Genomic DNA, 20776 nt, shown 5'->3' with positions numbered 1-20776 from the left:
TTATTTGCTCCTGGAATTCTTTTTTCCCTTACATGAGCATATTCAAGGCCTAATGGTCTACAGAACACATTTTGGGAAGCATTATATTATTTGATTATAATATTATTTTTAGCTTTGTTCTCTGTGATATTTAATTATGAGCAAGTGTTTATCACACAATGATTTTGAATCAAATAGCATCGACTCAAGAGGTTAATAGACTGTAAGAGTTAAAGGAGGATGCTTAAGAGATTGGCGCTGGGACTTTTATGAGAGGTGGTGGTGTTCACAAATGCCTAAATGTCAGTTTGTTTTTCTCTGTACTTGGTTCCCCAGCCCAGCCCAGATGGGCCCTAAATTTCAAGAGGAGCTAGGCTGGGCTAAAGCTGAGATCCTGCCTACATTTTAATCGTCAATACTCAGTCAGATAATCATAATGACAACAACCATGAAAATAAGGTCACATTTATATGGATCACACCTGTGCCAGGCACTGTGCTAAGCACTCTCTGTGGACTATCTCACCGAATCCACACAATGATCCTATGATGTAGGCACTATTATGACAACCATTTTACAGATAAGAAAACTGAGGCTCAGGGTGACCAGTAGCTTGCACACAGGTAATAGGAAGCGGCCGAGTCAGGATTTGAATCTGGGCTCTGACACCAGAGTTTGCTCTTGAACCACTCTGCTGTATATCCTACCACCACACCGGAAGGGCAGATTAGCCTGAAAAAAGATTTTTGTTTGTCTTCATTGCATAGCACCTGTAGGATGCTGGAAAGATTTTCAGTCCAGAATTTGCCTCCCTAGAGTCATCGTTGTCCCAGTCACCCCTGCCTTTTCCCTCTCACCTGACAGGTATGCACCGCTTATTCTCCCTTGGGAGTCCTCCTGTGTGCACCCTTTTCTCCCAGTTCCATGGCCACCACCTTTGTCCAGGCCTAGCCTCACACACACACACACACACACACACACACACACGCACAAACACACAGACACGCACATGCATTCGAAAACTTCTACCTAGCTTCATTGTCTGTCGGTTTTCTCTAAAAAACCAGGACGCCTATCCCCACTAGGGAGATCTCTTCAGATCCCTGCTCTGCGTCACACACTGCTCTGCTCACTTTAACAACGTTCATTGCTCCCCTGCTCCAAGAAAAATTCCCAGTGCCTAAGCGGGGCATTCAAACTGAGCTATTTACTTTCCCATTGTATCTCCCATAAATTCCCCTTCTCGGATCATCTGCTGTAGGCAGATGCTTCATTGCTGCCCAAACAAGCAAAGCCATCCCTGCCTCCATGCCTTTGCTTCTCCTCGTTCTCCAGCCTGCATTGTTTGCTTCTCTGAGCTCTTTCCTGCCCTTGGAATTCCCCCGACCCCTAGGATGCTATTTCAGCAGGTCCCAGCCCGTAGTGACCCTTCTCTCCTCTGAACCCGCTGGGAGAACCCACTGTCTGTGACCCTGGGTCATCTATCTAACCTCTTCAGCATCAGTCTTCTTTACTGTAAAATGGGTGTAACAGTCCCTGCCACATAGGGTCGTGGTCCAGGTTAAAAGACGTAAAGCACATGACGAACTTAGCATAGTACCTGGCACAAAGCCACAAGGTGAGTATTCAATAAATGAGAAAGAATATTGTTAATAATTAAGATTGCCATTTTTATTACCACATGATGCTTTGTGTTGCTTTACTCTGATTCTCTCATGAGGGGTAGACCTCTTGAGAATGGGGGTCAAGTCATGTCATATCTATTACAATGCTTTAAGCACAAACGATCCTGGGGAATGTGTGTTGAGGATGGGCGAACAAACTTGAACCTAGGAGTCAGAAGCTGATGTCAGTCTTAGCTTTGTGCGCAACTCAATGTGTGATCTTGACTTGTTTTCTTGGAGTCCCAGTCTCCTCCACTGTATGTCATCCCTAACATTCTCTTTGAACCTGACTTCAAATGCAAGCCCTGATATTGGATCTCTGTGTTAATTTGGGCACATTCTCGAATCCTCTTAGTCCTCAGGTTTCTTCATCTGTGAAACAGGGAGAATAATTTTGCTCCACTGTTGGCTATGAGGATAAATGAGGGATTGCTTATAAAACGCTCACTTAGTACTCAGTTCATAGTTGTTCTTCTGGTTGCTTCATTATTGCTGTTTAGTTGATAACACTAGGAGCGTCAATGTTGTTGAATGCATTAGTTTTCTGGGGCTGCCAAACAAAGAGGGAAAAAACCCAACACTTGACAGTGAAGCCTTCTTTCTGCACGGCACCTGCCATTCACAGCAGTTCATTTAACTGGATCAGGTGAGTGGAGTCAGTTTTGACGAAGATCTGCTTCTTTCCACAAAGCAGGTCCCAGGACCTTTGCCCCGAGTGGTATTTCCCATATGTGCTTTTGGAATCGCAAATCTATCATTTTTGGTTCACGACATTTTTGCAGAGCCCCCAGGATGCAAATAACACACCAGATCTCCAGCCGTTGGCATTCTTTCTTTGTTTTTTATAGCACTCTGCAAAACTCTCATGCTGTTTACATGTGATTTATATTCCTCCTGTGGTCCCTAAATGAATATAATAAAAACAGATTTAGAATATGAATCTGACATGGTTTAGGCCAGCATGGTCTAATACAAATTCATTTACTGGGGAAAAGTGTAAAGTGAGAATCAGTTCTCAGTAAATATTTCTTGCCGGCTCTTAAGGTATTGTCTCTCAAAGTGCAGTCTGCTGGATTCCTTGAGGTGTTTGTGAAAAATGCAGTTTTCTAGGCCCCACCCCCACTCAGTAGGTTCAGAGTCTTTGGGGGAGGGGTCCCGGGATTTGCATTTCTTATGAGCCCCCTATGCCCCAAGGGATTCTGGCCCACCCTGTGTTTGAGAACCACTGATCCCTGGCATTCCCCCAAAGAAATACATGTGTTGTTTGAATCAAACGAGTTCCAGAGCTGGAGTCTGTCCAGGGCTGAGGGTGAGGAGAGCCAGGCAGGCAGGTGTGGGGCGGAGGACCCAGGGGTGCGCTGTGGCAGGGAGAGGAGTCCAGCTGCCATGCAGAGAGCATGGTGTTCAGTCCATTGTGAAGTGATGTCTGCTGAGCTTGGTGAAAGGACAGTGTGGATTCAAGTGCGACAGGGAGGCTCGTAAGGGTTGATGGTGTATGTACTTATCGGCAGGTGGGTTGAGCTGGGGAGTGGGTTTCTGGCAGCCCCAATAAGAGATCCGAGCATCCATCTGTGTCCAACGGTCTGGCAGTGGGGGAGAGTTGGGGTAGGGTAAGGGGTGTGGGAGGGGCCTGGCCTCCACCCCTGAGGGGCTGCTCAAAGCCACTTGGGGAGCTATATGAGAACTCAGATTTCTGAGCTTGAACCAGCCCTTCTGCATGCTCTGCAGATCTGCGTTTCCAAATCTCCCCAGGTGATCTAAAGTGGCAGTCCCTCAGAAAAGCACTTGAGAAGCACGGGGACCACGCCAAAGGCTGACTTTGGGATCAGTGGACCTGGCTTTGAGTCCTAGCTATGTGACCTCGATCTATCCCCATCTGAACCACAGTTTCTTTATTTGTAAGTCAAAGATACAAATATTTTTTTCTTCTTCTTTTGATCGTTGTGACAATTAGGGATAAGGGATGTGACACACAGCACAGTTACTGGTGCACAGTAGGCATCGTTAAATGGTGGCTCCAGACCTTGTGAGAATTGAGATTCTAGGAAGGTAATTAGGGCAGGTGTGCTGGTCTGTTGGGCATAGGAATCAACACATGGACCCAGTGATTGGAACTGGGATATAGGGTAAGGTCTTAGCTCTGACGATACTGGGTCCTGATTTCCAGAATCGGAACTAAAAAAAGAAGAGCAACAATAATGTCCAGGCTTAAATAGTGTTTACCATGCGAGTCTGGCACTGTTCTAAGCACTTTATGCACACCCTTATGAGTTAAGTGTTATTGTTATCACCATTTTACAGATGAGAAAATTGAGGCTTAGAAAGACATGTGAATGGTCACACAGATATTATGTCGCAGAAGCAAGTTTTAGACCTAAGCTCTCTGGCTCTGGGTCTTCAGCAACTGTTCCTGCCTATTTAAGCCAAGCACAAGGTCAGAGTGGCCCTCGAACCACAACGCTGAGTCTCGAAAGTGAGCTGGGAAAAATGGTCCTGGATATTTTTTTTGCTCCACATTTCTAGATGTTAATTGTACAGCCACTTCATAACAAAGTTAGAAAAGCTGGCATTTTCATAATAGAAGCTGAGCTGTAATAAACCCGCAATGTTGCCAAAGGCTTGATAAATTCTAACAGAAAATCCATAACACAAAATTGTTTTGTATGGAAAATGCCTTGCCTACTTTATATTTCTTTCTTGGGTAAGATTGGACCCCTTTCACGAGTTAATCAGCATTTCGAAGGGCCTCTCTGACCACTGTTCTTTCTCTCCTTATATCTTTGTCTCACTGATTCAAGCCTCATTTATTTGATATGAATCCAAATGTCTAATCAAGATTTCCTCCACCTTATACATGAAGCACTGGCATTAGTAAATATATTTGTTTAATTCTGAGACTATTTTGTCAGAATTTCTGCATTTCATAACACTCCTCTCTCCCTTCTCTGTACTGCCAGGGCATAACCTTCAGTAGCAGAACAAATCAGGCCAGCCAGCAAGCTGCCAAGTCCTGCAGGCTCCTTGTCCAGGAAACCAGCTGGACCCATTTCTAATCAACATCTCCCAGCATAACACCTCTGGGTCATTGAAGGAGACCAGACCAGCATTTCAAGCTTTCCAAAGACTTCTACTAGACATCGAATGCAAAAGGATATTTAGGTTGCATTTGCACAGATCTGCTCTATTTCAGAGACAAGGGGTGGGAATACAGGTCTCACTTTCACCCAAGAAGTCACAAGAACATATTCTACGTTAAAAGCTCTGCACATATAATGGATGATGGTTACCGAAACAGCCCAAACCTCTACCATGGTGCGAGAGATATAGCTCGAGAGGCCAACAGGCAGTCCCGGAACCAAGGAATGGATGACTACAAATATCAAGATAACTATGAGGGCTATGCTCCCAATGATGGCTATTACCGCGGCAGTGAGTCCAACCCAGAAGAGGACGCACAGAGTGATGTTACAGAAGGCCATGATGAAGAGGATGAAATCTATGAGGGCGAGTACCAGGGGATCCCTCACCCGGATGACGTCAAGGCCAAGCAGACCAAGATGGCACCCTCCAGGGCAGATGGCCTTCGGGGCCGGGCAGACATAATGGCTGAGAGGCTGGAAGATGAGGAGCAGCTGGCCCACCAGTATGAGACCATCATTGACGAGTGCGGCCACGGGCGCTTCCAGTGGACCCTCTTTTTCGTCTTGGGTTTGGCCTTGATGGCCGATGGGGTGGAGGTGTTTGTGGTGAGTTTTGTCCTGCCCAGTGCAGAGAAGGATATGTGTCTGTCCAGTTCCAAGAAAGGAATGCTTGGTAAGTAGAAATTTCCAAAGATCATTCTCTTCATGGCATTAAAATATGAAGGGGAAAGAGTAGTAAAATTGGTATAGCACCTTAAATCTATCATGGTGTCTTTGCAAAGTTATCATTTTACACCCATTTTGCCATTAAGGTAATTTTATCTCAGAGAAATTAATTAATTGGCTCAAGTTTACACAGCTGGTGTGTATTGGAGCTTGGATTCCTACCCAGGTCTGTCTGACTCTCAAGCTCTTTGTTCTTTTTCCAAATCTTGTTGTGTCCTTTAGAATCCGATTTCTCTCTTCTTATTAAGCCATCTTCCATATCCAAATGACAAATACGTTTTGGGAGTAGCAGGCCAGATGTCTCTTCCACTCAGTCCTTCTCTCTGTGTCCTTCTAGAATCTGACGGCATCTGCTCTTGGTTTCTCTTGTATATAAGTGTTAGTGGGCTGAATGCCCATGTGCCTTGGGGATGGATGCTGGGCTGAGCACACCTGTGGAGCCCCCGCAGGCTGTTGGGAACCACGCTGTGAAGCACAGATGGATTCCACAGGATGGAGGACCAGCTTTGCAAATCAGTGATGAGACTAGCACCATCAGAGCCGAGAATCAGATATCAGGGCATGAGGCAGAAAGGATTTTGTGAAAGTAAAGAGAGGATGGGCACGAATGGTGTGGTGTAGATGAGATTCATCATAATGTAGCCAAGGGTTTGTCTTGGTCATTAAATGTCCTGTAAAACATATCCATTCTCTAAATTTAGAGTCCATGCAATTGATTGTTTAGCAAACATACAGTTACTAAGAACTTACTATGAGTCAGGAACTTGAGGAACCCTCAAGAACTCAAAATCTGTCTAGCAACTTAGTTCATTCATTCAACAAATATTTATTACTTGTACACTGTGTGCTAGTCTCTGTGCTCAGCCCTTGGGGAGAAAATATTGAACTAGACAGGCATAGTCCTTGCCTTTCAAAGAACTTACATACAGCAGGACAACAGGCATTAACAAACATGGAGAATTATTTAATTACTGTAGAGATAAGTGCCATGAAATACCTTGTCTGATTCTGGTCCCTGTCATTTGCTTTAAAGCAGGGGTTGGCAAACATTTTCTGTAAAGGCCCAGATAGTTTCTGTCACCACTACTCAACTCTGCCTCTGTAGCACAAAAGCAGCCAATGACAACATGTAAACAAATGGGTATGACTGTGTTCCAATAAAACTTTATCTACAAAACAAGGCAGGGGGCTGGATTTAGCCAATGGGCTGTAGTTTGCTGGCCCCTGATTTAGAGCCGCTATAAATAAGATTGAGATATAAAATAAAGAAAACATCTGCATAAAGAATTGTTTCTGGGGGCTTTTAAAAATTGTTTTATCTATTCCTATTTAACTAAATGGCCATTTAAAATGACTGAACTGTGTCAGATATGACCATTAGGGAACCAAAAGAGACTGAGTATATACAGGCAGGAGAAATAACTTGAGAAGCAAGGTTATCACCCAGAGTTTCTAAACACCAGCAGAATTTTAGTTGTTTTTTTAAAAACTATTTTTATTATTTTTTTAATTAAAATATTCTGCTAGATGCCTTTAAGTTTGAATAGATTTTTTTTTTTTTTTTGGTGAAGAGGATTAGCCCTGAGCTAACATCTGTTGCCAATGCTCCTCTTTTTGCTGAGGAAGATGGGCCGTGGGCTAACATCTGTGCCCTTCTTCCTCTACTTTATATGTGGGATGCTGGCACAGCATGGTTTGATAAGTAGTGCATAGGTCCATGCCCGGGATCCGAACCTGTGAACCCTGGGCTGCTGAAGCAGAGCATGCGAACTTAACCACTACACCACCAGGCTGGTCCCTGAATAGATTTTTTTAAAAGGGCAAAACCCAAACCAAACCAAAACACACCCAAAACCCCAGATCAAACCCAACTGTCCCCAGTTGATCCAAACATTTCTAAGGCGTTAATTTATTTTGTGGTATCTCAGCTGAAAAAACCCTGGGTGCCTGTTAGTCCAAATAGGCAATGTCAGTAATGATTTCACACCTCCCTGGTCTCTCTGCCACCCTGGTGCCTCATGAACAGAGCTGCAGCATGGTGGCAGCTCCTGCTGGCTCCCAGGGCAAATGCTGGGAGTGGAGGGGACATGGTCCTAGTCTGGAGAGCCCACATTTGTGTAATGTTGCTTTCAGTGTTTGCCAAGAAGATGCTATGACTGAGCCCAAGAGGGGCAGGCAGAGTACCTGAGCAGAGATGGACTTCCTATACATTTGTGTGGTCCCCTTTGTGGTCAAGGAAATGAATGTCTAAGTGGATCTGGGGAGGTGGATGATTGAAGGGTCTTCCTGGGCCAGCATTTCCACCTGCTGTCTCATCTGACCTTCACAGTCACCATGGTGGTTAGAGGATTTTTATCCCATTTGTACGTCTCAGGAAACAGACTCAGAGGGCTGTATCTAAGGTCACACAGTAATTGCTGGAGCTGGGATTTCAACCCAGTTCTGTCTGATTTCAAAGTCTGCGCTCCTTGTGCTGTTACACCAAACTGCCTTTCTCTCCTACATAGTCTTTGGAAAAGAGGTCATGCCATGGGGCAGGCCTTCTCTCTGTGTCATTAAGCACCCCATAGATTGCTTAGAGCACCACAGATTGTTTCCAACAGAGAGCCAGCATGGTGTGGGAAATAACGGTGTGGGCACTGGAGTCTGGCTGCTAAGGTTTGGAAATTGGCTATGTAATTTATCAGCTAGTGACCTTGGCCAAATCATAACTTCTCTAATTCTCAGTTTTCCCCTATGTGGAATAAGGGGAATAATACATTTGTCGTGAGGACTAGGTGAGATAAAGCTGGTAAAGCAACCAGCACTCCATGCCTGCTAAACAAGTGTTAGTTCTTATTACCTTGTATTGTGACATTCTCCCTTGGAGCATTCGCAGTGAATTACAGCTGCAGTGAGATAATGCAGCAGCATGGATGCTGGAGTCAGGTTGCCTGGGCTTGAATCCTTGCTCTGCCAATTCTTAGTAGGGTGACTTTGGGAAAGTCGCTTAGCTTCTCTTGCTTAGCCTTCGTTTCCTTCTCTGCAAAATGGAGATCTACTTCATAGGGTTTTTGTGAGGATTAAATGAGTTTAAAGCATTTAACTTGCCTACAATGGTGCCTATACATAACAGGTGCTCAAGATATCTTGGTTGTTATTATTGTTGAAGTTGTTATTATTATTAAACTGGTTGCTTGATAATGATGAGCCAACCAAGTTCAGGACTAGATTTTCTCAGGTGACATTGCACATTTCTTTCACTCAAAATTATTTATTGTAGGCTTTTAAGGTCAAGCTACACTACCTTGCCTGGTGAAAAGTTCTTTTCTGTTCAAGTGCTAAACCAGTTCGTTCTTTCTTTCCCCTTCCTCTGTGTGTGTGTGTTTTAAGAATTAATTTTTTAGAGCAGTTTTAGGTTCACAGCTAAACTGAGGGGAAGGGACAGAGAGTTCCCACATGTCCCTGCCCCCACACTTGCATGGCCTCCCCCTTATCAACAACCCCCACCAGAGCAGCACGTTTGTTACAATCAATGAACCTACATTGACACATCATTATCGCCCAAAGTCCATACTTCACTTTTACTTTAGCATTCACTCTTGGTGTGATACATTCAGTGGGTTATGACAAATGTATAATAATGTGTATCCATCATTATAATATCATACAGAGTATTTTCACTGCCCTTAAAATCCTCTGTGCTCTGTGTATTCATCCCTATCCCGTACTCCAATCCCTGGAAATCACTGATCTTTTTACTGTCTCCATAAAGTTTTGCCTTTTCCATAATGTCATATAATTGGACTCATACAGTATGTAGCCTTTCCAATTGGCTTCTTTCACTTAGTAATATGCATTTAAGTTTCCTCCATGTCTTTTCATGGTTTGATAGCTCGTGTCTTTTTAGAGCTGAATAATATTCCATTGTCTGGATGTACCGTAGTTTATTTATCCAGTCACCTACTGAAAGACATCTTGGTTGCTTCCAAGTTTTGGCAATTATGAATAAAGCTGCTGTAAACATCTGTGTGCGGGTTTTTATGTGGACATAAGTTTTCAACCTCTTTGGGTAAATATCAAAGAGTGCAATTGCTGGATTGTATGGTAGGAATAAGTTTTGTTTGTAAGAAACTGCCAAACTGTCTTCTAAAATGCTGTGCCGTTTTGCATGCCCAGCAGCAATAAATGAAAATTCCTGTTGCTCCACACCCTCTCCAACATTGTTGGTGTAGGTGTTCAGGGATTTTGGCCATTCTAATAGGTGTGTAGTGGTATCTCATTGTTGTTTAATTTGCATTGCCTGGAGGACATACGATGTGGAGCATCTTTTCATACGCTTATTTGCCATCTGTATATCTTCTTTGGTGAGGCATCTGTTAAGGTTTTTGGCCTATTTTTTTTAATGAGGTTATTTGTTTTCTTATTGAGTTTGAAGAGTTCTTTGTATGTTTTAGATAACAGTTCTTTATCAGATGTGTCTTTTGCAAATTTTTCTCCTGGTTTGTGACCTGTCTTCTCATTTTCTTGACTCTCCTTTATTTTAAAGAGACTGAAAGTGATGCCTCTAGACTTGAGTCCTAGCAGATATTCCAGGAAAAGAGTTCAGAAAGAGAACTCCCTCGACCCCCAAATTCAGGCCTCAAATCATAGAATATTTTATTTTCTTCCTGGAATTGCATGAATCAGTTCAGAAAATAAAAGAAGTGTCCCTAGGCCAGGTAACAAAAATATCTGCGTGCTGCTGTGCTGCTTTCACGAGCTTTTAGAAAGATGAAAGTTTGCTTCCTTCAAGGGTTGTGCTTTAGTGGGTCGCTCGTCTAGAACTGTCTCACTTCGGGGAAAAAACGGTCTATGAAAATGTTAGCGGCAAAGGCTCAGTCCTGCTTAATATGAAGTGGTCAGTCCCCTTCAAGACAAGGGGAATGCGTTCATTTGTTCATTAAGCTCTTCGTTCTTTATTTTTTAAAAAAAATTGCTGAACATTACTGTGTGCCTGGTATTCCCTCTGGTTTATGGCAATGCAAGGCAGGCAAGTCCTGTACTTAGTGAGTTTTATTCTAATGGCAGAAATAGAGCTCACACAAGAAATATAAAATAGAAAGCAGCACATGCAACTATGCAATGACACCTTCAATGTTATAACTTTTATTCAGATATGAAGAAAACAAAGACAGTGTGAGGGATAGAACCTGTAGTTGGGTTCTACGTTCTAGAGTTAAGTGGCTTGTTTTTGCATCTGCTCTATAATTTAACTGTTGTGTGACCGTGTGCTGATCTGAAGTCTTCCTCCGAGATTCCATGATTTTAGGTGGTTGATGAGTGAATTTACATTTCTTTTTAATCTCTTTTTGGGTAATACTTATGTATTTTCCACTTATACGTTGTAGTGAGTCTAGGACCCAACGACAATGTAGGGGGCAGTTTCCCCCACACATCCACCGAGCAATTCTCTGACACCACTGGGTGTACTACAACCTAATACAATTCTGACACTTTCTACCTAGAGATAGCGTCAGATCCCATAGGCTAGGGCTCAGTCCCACAAGACTGCTCCCACCCCACTTCAGATGCCAATCACAAGCAGTAAGTCCCCCGGTTACCCACAACTTCTGTCCGATTTGGCTACAAATTGGAGGTTCCCACAACCCCCTCCTCAGTTTTGATTAATTTACTAGAGCAGCTCACAGAACTCAGGGAAACACTTATGTTTACCAGTTGATTAAAGGATATGGTGAAGGAGACAGATGAACAGCCAGATGAAGAGACACATAGGGTAAGGTCTGGGAGGGTCCCCAGCGCAGGAGCTTCTGTCTCTGTGGAGTTGGGGTCCTTCACCCTCCCAGTATGTGGATGTGTTCACCCACCTGGAAGCTCCCTGAACCCCTTGCTATTGAGATTTCATGGAGGCTTCCTCACGTAGGCATGGTCAATTATTAACTCCATTTCCAGCCCCTCTCCCTTCCCTGGAGGATGGGAGATGGGGCTGAAAATTCCAAGCTTCTAATCATGGCGTGGTCTTTCTGGTGGCCAGCCCCCATCCAGGAGCCATCCAGGAGCCCACCCAGAGTTGCCTCATTAGAACAAAAGATGCTCCTAGTGCTCTTATTACTTAAGAATTTACAAGTAATTCTTACAAGAAATTACAATTTACTTTTAGGAGCCCTGTGTCAGGGATGGGGTCAAAGACAAATATTAGAACAAGAGATGCTCCTAGTGTTCTTATCACTTAGGAAATTACAAGGGTTTCAGGAGCTCTGTGCCAGGAACTAGGGGCAGAGACCAAGATGTATTTTGCATTATCTCATATACGTAAAAAAAAAAATCATTCAAAGAAATGACTCAAAGGTAGAAAATTCAGGACGGGTTGGCATGTTAAGCTATTTGCTTTTTTCAAGTGACATCGAATTGTTGGCATCTCAAAGCCTTGTTTCCTTGCAGCTGAGATGTTACTTAATATTGGTAGCACATAGGACAAACCAACAGCATCCACCTCTGCCTGCATTTGGTAAACTGACACTAAAGTTGCCCCATAATTGTAAAAATATGCCTTAAGCTGGAGCCGTGGGCTAGTTCCCCTTTCATGCTGACCAAAAGAGAGCCCTGTTTTCAGGCAAGAGTTCCATTTTTGCCTTGAGAATTTTGATTTCTTGGAAGGGTCTAGTTGCTTGGTGTGTATTTTATTGGCTGTTAGTTTTTCTTGCCATCTGCAGTGGGAAGGCTCAAGGAGTCCTATGCTTCAGACACTGATTTAGAACCTAACAGGGGACCCCTGGGGTTTGGTGTCTGTGCTATAGGGAGGACAAGGAGCAATGTCAGATGGGGTGGATTCCTTAGAATAAATTGTGAGTTGAATTTCCATAGCCACTCAGAAATGGATGTATTACTCTGCCATCATGAAAGATTATCCTTTAATTGTTTTATATGCAAATTCTAGATGAGCATCAGGACAGAACATTTGATTTATGAGCTACTTTTTCTTTAGCGCTGAATTCAGAGTGTCGATTCCTGAAAGGAGTGGGCACTCTGGGCCCCAGGACCTGACGCAAAATACAAGCTCAGTAAATACTTATTTACAGTCATGAAAACAAACACTCATGATGGTAAAATCCACCACTAGGAATTTTCATATATTCTTTTTGTGTTTGATTTATATCAGTTGTTTTTATTTATATTTTTTAGATCATGAGATTCTTTAGAATAGAATGAAAGCTAAGAACTCCCTTAACAGAGTCTACACTGATTGCCATATTTAGGAATGTGGCCTTGGTTCTCCAGGCAATAGAGAGCTGTTTAATGGGGATCTATTAAATGCCTTTGAGGAAGGGAGTGACAAGGTGGGACCTAGGGTTTAGGATGATCACTCTACCCAGGTGATTTTGGTACTGGGAGTGGTTCTAGAGGATGAAATCTTAAGGATGAGTTTTCTGAATTGGTTCTGGAGTTTCTGGAGTTGACTCTCTAATCTGGTTACTATTGATTCTATTTCCAGTAGTAAAGACAGTACTGATGGTTCATGGCATCAGTGGCAATAGAGATACACAAAATATTATCATTGGTTGCTCCTAATCAAACACTTACAAGAGGCAAGGATTTAGGTGACCATGTACGTGCTACCTTTGAACTTTTCGTCAAACTAATGAGTATAATTAGATTGGCTGGTTGCTCCTAATGTTGCTGACAAAGTGGGAAAAGAAGAGGATGAGCTCTGGGATTAGAATTCCCAGCACAAGCACTGCATAAATCACCTGAAAGCTTCTAAGTCGGCCTTGCAAGCAACCTTTATCTTTTGAGATTGCTGAAAACCAAACCCAGAATCTCATCCTGTGAGCCGCTGGAATACAGCACAAATAGAATACCTAGCCTCATAGGATGTCTACTGTTAAAGTGAAAGCATTGATAGGGGAGAAATGGGATCCTGAAAGCTGGCATGGGGATGTGTGGGAAGACCCTGATGAAGTAGGGGACATTGAGCCCCTAAATTCTGATGAGTCTTCTTTGCCAGTAGAAGTGCCCTCTCCACCCCTGTCTGAGGGGCTTAACCCTGCATTAACTGAGGAAACTGTAATGCCCTCCCTTGAGGCAGTTGCCTTGCAAGACATTGTTGATTATCCTCAGGACTCAGCCCTCAACACCCCTCTTTGCTTCTAGACTTAACTAGCCTCAAATCCCATCAGGCCTGTAAGGTGAGGTACAAAGTATGACCCACAAGGAGGTGTGCTATATTGCAAAAGTAGTGCTTGATTTTTCTAATTTTACACAGACAGAAATCCAATATGTGTGGGAATGGATATTAAGGGTGTGGGATAATGGTAGAAGGAACATAAAGTTGGATCAGGCTACATTTATTGATATGGACCTACTAAGCAGAGATTCTCCATTTAATGTTGCAGCTTGGGGAATTAGAAAGGCTCTGTTTGGTTTGTTGGCTGAAACATCGAACAAAAGGTGGCCCGAAGTGAATGCCCTTGAAATGCCAGACCTACCGTGGCTTACAGCAGAGGAAGAGATTCTAAGGCTTAGGGAGATTGGAATGTTAGAGTGGATTTGACGTGTAAGACCTGCTCACCCACACTGGGAGGCTTCCAGAAGACACATCTTTTATCATGACTGTGAGAAATAAATTTGTGACAGAAGCCCCAGCATCCTTGAAGAACTCTGTGATGGCTCTTCTATGTAAGCCAACCTCACAATGGGGACTTCAGTCACTGAATTGAGAAACCTAAATGCAATGGGAGTAATTGGATCCCGGTGGCAGAGGCCAAGTGGCGGCACTCAGCCACCAAAGGCAAAGTGGGTGTGATTACTGTAATGGGCAACAGAGTTAAAGCAGCAATCAGAACAGCCTGACTCTTGGAGACCACGGTGTACCTAGAAGCGAAATAGATAGGACGCCTACTAAGTTCTTGCTTGATCTGTACAAACAGAAAAATTCTAGGTTGAGGGAATAAAAGTCTAACTTGTATCATAAAGACAGAGTCATGGGCCCTCAAACAATTCCCAGACTTGAGCCAATTTATAGAACGAGAACCCTTGAATGAAGGAGATGCTGGATCCTCTTGAGGAAAGATCTGCCAAAAATTTATACTGCCAGTCTTCCCCAAGGGACCTATGGCTTTTTACCAGGGTGACTGTGCATTGGGGCAAATGAAATAATCAGACGTTTGAGGATTACTGGGCACTGGATCTGAATTGACACTAATTCCAGGAGACCCAAAACATCACTGTGGTCTACCAGTCAGAGTAGAGGCTAATGAAAGTCAGGTGATCAATGGACTTTTGGCTCAGATCCATCTGTCAGTGGGCCCAGGGAGTCCCCATATCTATCCTGTAGTTATTTCTCCAGTTCTGGATTGCATAATTGCAGTAGACATACTCAGCAACTGGAAAAATCCCCACACTGATGAAGAATAGTTTGTCAGGGAAAGAGACTAGAGGTGGGAGACCTAACAGAAGGTTAGTTATTGTAGTAGTCTAGGGGAAAAATGTGCAATTCTTGGACTAGTAAGTAGAGATAGTAGTAGAAGCCATTTGAGTTTTTTGAAAAATTGATATTTTTATATAGAATTTAAAAATATTTCTGCTATAAGCACCATTTTTTTCTTGTTTAATTTATGCAGAGAAGAAAACAGATGACTTATGCAAAGAAGACAACACCTCTTAACTTCAAGAGAATTACATTTTTACACAGCTGGTTGTGTTTATTATAATAAGATCAGTGAATTCATAGTCAGAGGGTTGACTATTACAAAAATGATGAGTAACTTCAATTTTCTGTAAAAAACATGCAATGAATAAAAAAACAATTTTCTATACAATCCATCAGCCAACCAACTAACTAAAAAACTAGCATTGTAGTCTTAAGGTTGAGTTATTTCACAATTAACTATTGAGGTCTAAAAAATCTTTCAAGGAGACCTTCTTGCAAACAAAACCCTCACTTTTCTGATGTGGGATACAGGTTAAGTATGGATTTAGCTTCGAGTGAGGCACTTTCCCACTTGTCTACAGCTATTTTGTCTTTTGTGCCTTTCAACTTACTCCTACATCAAAGGGTAGAGCCTACCTCAGTCTCAAAGCACTTGTGTCAACTACTTCAAAGGATTAATTGCTGGTTCAAACTTACAGCTCCTGGGTTTTTACTCTGATTTTGATCAAGATAGAATCAAAGATGTTTAGAGCTTGTGTATGTGTGTAGTTCTTAGTTTTGCTTGGAGTAAATAGCATCATCTGGAGAGAGAGTGAGAAGGAAAGAGAGAGAGAGAGAAAGAGAAAAGGGAGGGCAGCAGAGGATGGTACTTAGCTCTCAGGGTTGTTGGGAGAATTAAATGAGATTGCCCAGACTAACTGTGCAGCTCAGAGTGTGCATATAGTATGTGCTCAGTTAATACTCATCTTGCTCTTCGGATCCAACTGCAAGACCTGATGTTTTAGCTTCTAACTTGTTTTAACTTTGTTGCGGTGAGGCTGTTTCAGCATGTTCTGTCTATTCTGCTTGCAGAACATCTCCTTTGGCAAGAAGACTTTCAAAAACTTGAAGGATTTTTTTTTTCTCCATGGTTGTATGCACACTCCTTGAGACCTTGTAAATAAAAGATGTTTGGTAGTTATCAATTTACGAATTATCAGAATAAAAATGTGTTAGCTATTTATTTATACTGATCCCTTTATATTTATATTTGCTGCCGCCATAGAAAACTTAGGCAAATTAAAAAAGCTCATAAGACTCTTAATCCACATATTTGAAAATATAATCTCTAGACCATGGAAAATAAAACAGGGATGAATGGGAGGAATTCTTAATGGGAATGAAGGGGAAGCTACAGGGTTCAGCATGGGCTGGATATATGTAGGTAGCTCATTCCCTGTACAAGCATGTGCAAGCCTTTGACATCAGTGGCCCAATCAAGGGGGTTCAGACGTGGATCTTTCACAGAATCATAATGGACTTTGTTCTGGCTATCTGTTGCTGCATAGCAAACAAACAAACGTATATTCTCTCTAGAACCAAAACCTTCATATCATTTTTCTTTGCTCATGAACCTCACTCTAGGTGAACACCTGGCCTCTGCTCCACTTGGCAGTACCTGGGGCACCTGAAGGTGGGGGCTAGAATCATCTGAAGGCTCACTCGCACGCATGTCTGGTGCCCAGGCTGGGAAGACACTAACAGCTGGGGGCTATTTATATGCTATATGGTCTCTCCGTATGACCTTTCCAATATGGCATCTTCAAGGTAGCTGGATTTTGTGCTTGTTGGCTCAGGGCGTCCAAGGTGCATATCCTGAGAGAAAGACAAGCAGAAGACATATTGCGTTTTGTGATGAAGCCTGAGAAGTCAAGCAGTGTTATTTCCTTTGCATTCTTTTTGTTGAAGCTGTCATAAAGAACTTTTCAATTTCAGGGACAGGGGAAATAGTCTCCGTCTCCTGATGGAGGAGTGACAAGGTTCTGGAGAGCAGATGGGACCAGAAATATTGCTGAACCATTTTGTACCATACCATCAGCTACTGACTTTCTTTTGACCCAGTCCTCTGTGTGGCTTCTCTCAACAGCACGTGCTATTGTCATTTTGGGCTGGGTAATTTCTTGTTCTGGGGGCTGTCCGGTGCATTCTAGGATATTTAGCAGCACCCCGGCCTCTACTCAGATGCCCATAGCACCAAGCTCCCAGTATGACAACCAAAACTGTCTCCAGATATTGCCAAATGTCCCCTGGTGGGGGGATCCCCTCCAGTTGAGAACCACTGCTTGAGATGAATGTTTGTGACCGTGGCTGTCCATTAGAGTCACCTGAGGAGCTCTTAAAACCCAACAACAAACAATCAGTTCCTGCTGTAGAATAATTAAGTCAGACTCTCTGGGGGTGAGGCGTGGACATAGGCATTTTTTAACAGCTCCCTGGTGATTCTGTTGTGCAGCCGGGGCAGAGAACTAGGTAGTTTACACAGAGACTCAGTGTCAGTAGGAGCTGCTGAGATGTGAGGGTTTTTGCTTGTTGTGCTACGTGGGGACTATCCCCCAAAGCCCTCCTTCTTGTGCTTGTGATGGTGGTTGGGATATCTACACACTTTGACCAGCATGAAAAAATGGGGCTGCACCCAAAAATCGTGTTTACTTTTGCACAGTACTTTACAGATTTTCAATGGTTTTCATAGATACTCTCGTTTGATCTTTCAATGACCCTGTGAGACGGTCAGAGTGATAATCTCCAGTTTATGTGAGTGTTGCTCAGAGACCTTAAGTGAGGCCTACTGGGCTGCAGTTCCTAATGAGGTTTTCTTGTCCTGTGTTGTCATTCATCTCCCCTCGTGTTCACTGTGGGTTACTTTATAGTGATGAGGCTGGAAGGGTTATTTTCTCATGTACAGATTTATTCATAGAAATCAAAAGGGACTGATGCTAATGAGTAGTTATTTCCCAGGGCCTGGTACAATCTCTGTTACTTTTCTTCTAATTTAAAAGCAAATTATAATAATTATACTACCACCACCACCAAGAATTATAATTTCATAAGCTCTTACTTTGTATCCATTTTGTACTAGGCATTTTATATATGATGTTTATAATCCTTATAACAACCTGCAGAGGAAGCATTATTTTCACCATTCTACAGATGAGAAAACGTAGGCTCTGAGAGGTTAAAGTAACTTGTCAAAACAGGTTAGTGACAGATCTAGGATTTGAAACCAGTTGTGTCTGACTTCAGAGTCTGTTCCTTCTCCTTTACCTTGCTGTGCTCTTCATGGAAGACGTTTCCAGGTGCCCATTACATATATAAGCTTAAACAACTTTTTATGCAAAATGCATCACTCCAATAAGATGCAGTTGAAAAGTAGTTGCTGGGTTCCATCAGAGTGCTGGAGTCAGTTATAGCCCATCTCTGTAGGCAAGAGAGTGGCATAGTTCATATCCCAGCCAGCTGGACCAGAAAGGCCAGGTGCCAATTTTACTAGGGATCTGCAGTGATCCCTGAGGCATAGACTATCAGCCCAGCATAGACTGTCTAGAGAGGTGAAGAGCAACAGTGCCATCCTCCCGTGTCAGGCCATGAAAAGTGTCCCAAGGAATGATCCATCACCCAGAGCAGCAGAGGCACAAAGGACTCCCCCACATTGCCTCCACCAGGAACCATATCAGACAGAGAACAGTCAGCTCCAACATGGAGTTCATGACTGCACAGTTAAAACGGCCCTTTGTAGGGCAGTGGGTGTAAAATTCCTCTTTATTTATCACTTTTATGCAGCACAAGCCCGGATGAGTTGGTTTTCACTTTACAAAGAATTGATTTAGTTTCCAGAGAAGGAAGCTTGAAAGTCTCAGAAGCAGGGCAGGGAGGAGGGAAGGGAGAGTCGGATAGATGGTCCTGGGAATGTAATAACATTTGACCTCCCCATGGGGTCCATTGCACAGACTGACGGTGAACACCCTCCTCTCCATGGGGCTGGCCTGGGCTGTTCAGATGTGCCAAGTGAGCGTTTTCTGTTTAACTGCTGGAGATTTTTCTGACTCAGAGGCATACATCAATCTCTGCTCGGGACGTGCAGGAAATAGCCCAAAGAAGTCTCATCCTTTCCTTGGCCTCTCTGCCTCCCCTTTTCTTGAGTCCTAGAAAGGAAAATCTTATCCTTGAAAGGAGATGTGATAATAGATTATAAGACATAAGCCATTAATTACATTATAGAATCATCTAATATTAGTAGTGAAAGGGATAAAGGAGAACTCCTAGCATGCCCTTCATTTCCGTCTTGAAGAAATTGAGCCCCAAGGAAGAAGCGAGTTGGTCAAGATCACATGCTCTAGGACCAGGATCTGGACCCCGTGACTACTGCTCAGAGCTCCTTCCTCTGCACCGAGTTGTCTTGCCTTTTGCTCTTAAGGAATGACTATATAAGTAATCAGATGATCTTTTAGCTGTATATTTTCTTTTTTAGGAGGCAGTGTGTGTTTAGGATGCATTCAGCTGCTGGTAACAATGGCTTTGAATTATAACGTTGTCTATTGTTTACTTACCAAGAATTCCTAAAGTGGATAGTTCCAGGGTTGGGGCCAGTGGCTTACTGATGTCAGGGCATGAGGTCTGGCATCTCTGTAATTCTTCTTGCCTTTCCCTCAGGGTCACCAGATGACCACCATAGCTCTAAGCTCTACATCCTCCCATAATGGCTTTCCAAGCAGGAAGTAAGAGAGATGGTGGCAAGATGCTCCTTCTTTTATTATGCACAAAAATATTGCCCAGAAGCCTCTGACAGACATCCCCATATGTCTTATTACTCTGTCTGAGTTAAGAACTGGATTAAGATGACCATCTTATATTAACTATGATGCACTCACTAGGGTTGGATGTGTGTGTGGCAATTTCTCTGAGTATATCTTAATACCTAAACAAAAACCAAGCTTCCCTTAACAAGGAAGAAGAGGGAAAAAGTTTTGTTGGGAATATGACCAACAGAGTCTACCATATGTGTAAGTGCTTTAAAGGTGGACTGTCTGACTTCATATATTGGTTCCACCACTAACCACCTCTCCCACCTTAGACAAGTCACTTAACCTCCCTGAACCTTGGTTTCTGTATTTGTAAGATTAAGATATTATTAGTAGCTACCTCACAGAACCATTAAGAGGATTAAATAAGATAATGCACATGATGGGCTCATCACAGTGCCCAATAAAGACCCAATAAATATGAGCTTGCTGTGTATATTCTTTATTTTATTGAATAACTTTTTAAGGAATCAATTATTTATTGACTTTCTCATTGATGAATGACACCCAATCCCTCCTTCATGGAGCTAACATTTTAGGGGGAAACAGACAATAAACAAGACGGTTCTCACCCCACAAACCTCCACTCCTCCATTGGCAGGAGGGAGGGGGGCTCCAGAACTCAGTGTGCTCTTGATAGGCCCTCCAATACTCCTTTTTCCCCAATACCACCATCCTCCCTAAAACATCCCATATTTGAACCTCTTGTGGTCAGAGTATATTGCCTACCATGTATCCTTGTTGCAGTTATCTACTGACCCCTGGGTAATACCCCCTCATTCCTTGAGAATTTTAGTTCCAGGTTTACTGTCACACTCCAACATTATTTCTGTTATCATTTCAGTGATAAATTTTGGTGATTTCAAGAAGCGCTTTAGTTTCTCAGTTCCTTAAGGTCCTCTCCAGTGATATCCCCCATCCCACTCATTTACTCTCCTGGTCTTACCCAGTTCTTACCGCTACAGTAACTCCAACCTCTCCACCATCCCAATGTCAAGCACCCCTTCTTCTGTCTTTCCAGCT

General features: G+C 43.0%; 1 protein-coding gene across 1 annotated transcript in view; it reads left to right on the top strand.

The window, feature by feature from the left end:
* Positions 1-20776, top strand: part of SV2B (synaptic vesicle glycoprotein 2B) — a 187113-nt gene that overhangs the window by 110822 nt on the left and 55515 nt on the right. Inside the window, exon 2 of the mRNA XM_058542390.1 lies at positions 4601-5456. Coding sequence (XP_058398373.1) covers positions 4916-5456 — 541 coding nt within the window. The 5' untranslated portion in view covers positions 4601-4915. The remainder of the gene's footprint in view (positions 1-4600; positions 5457-20776) is intronic.

Source organism: Diceros bicornis, chromosome 5 (assembly GCF_020826845.1).
Source record: "Diceros bicornis minor isolate mBicDic1 chromosome 5, mDicBic1.mat.cur, whole genome shotgun sequence".
In the NCBI taxonomy this organism is placed as follows: Eukaryota; Metazoa; Chordata; class Mammalia; order Perissodactyla; family Rhinocerotidae; genus Diceros; species Diceros bicornis.
This window is presented reverse-complemented; position numbering and strand designations above follow the sequence as displayed.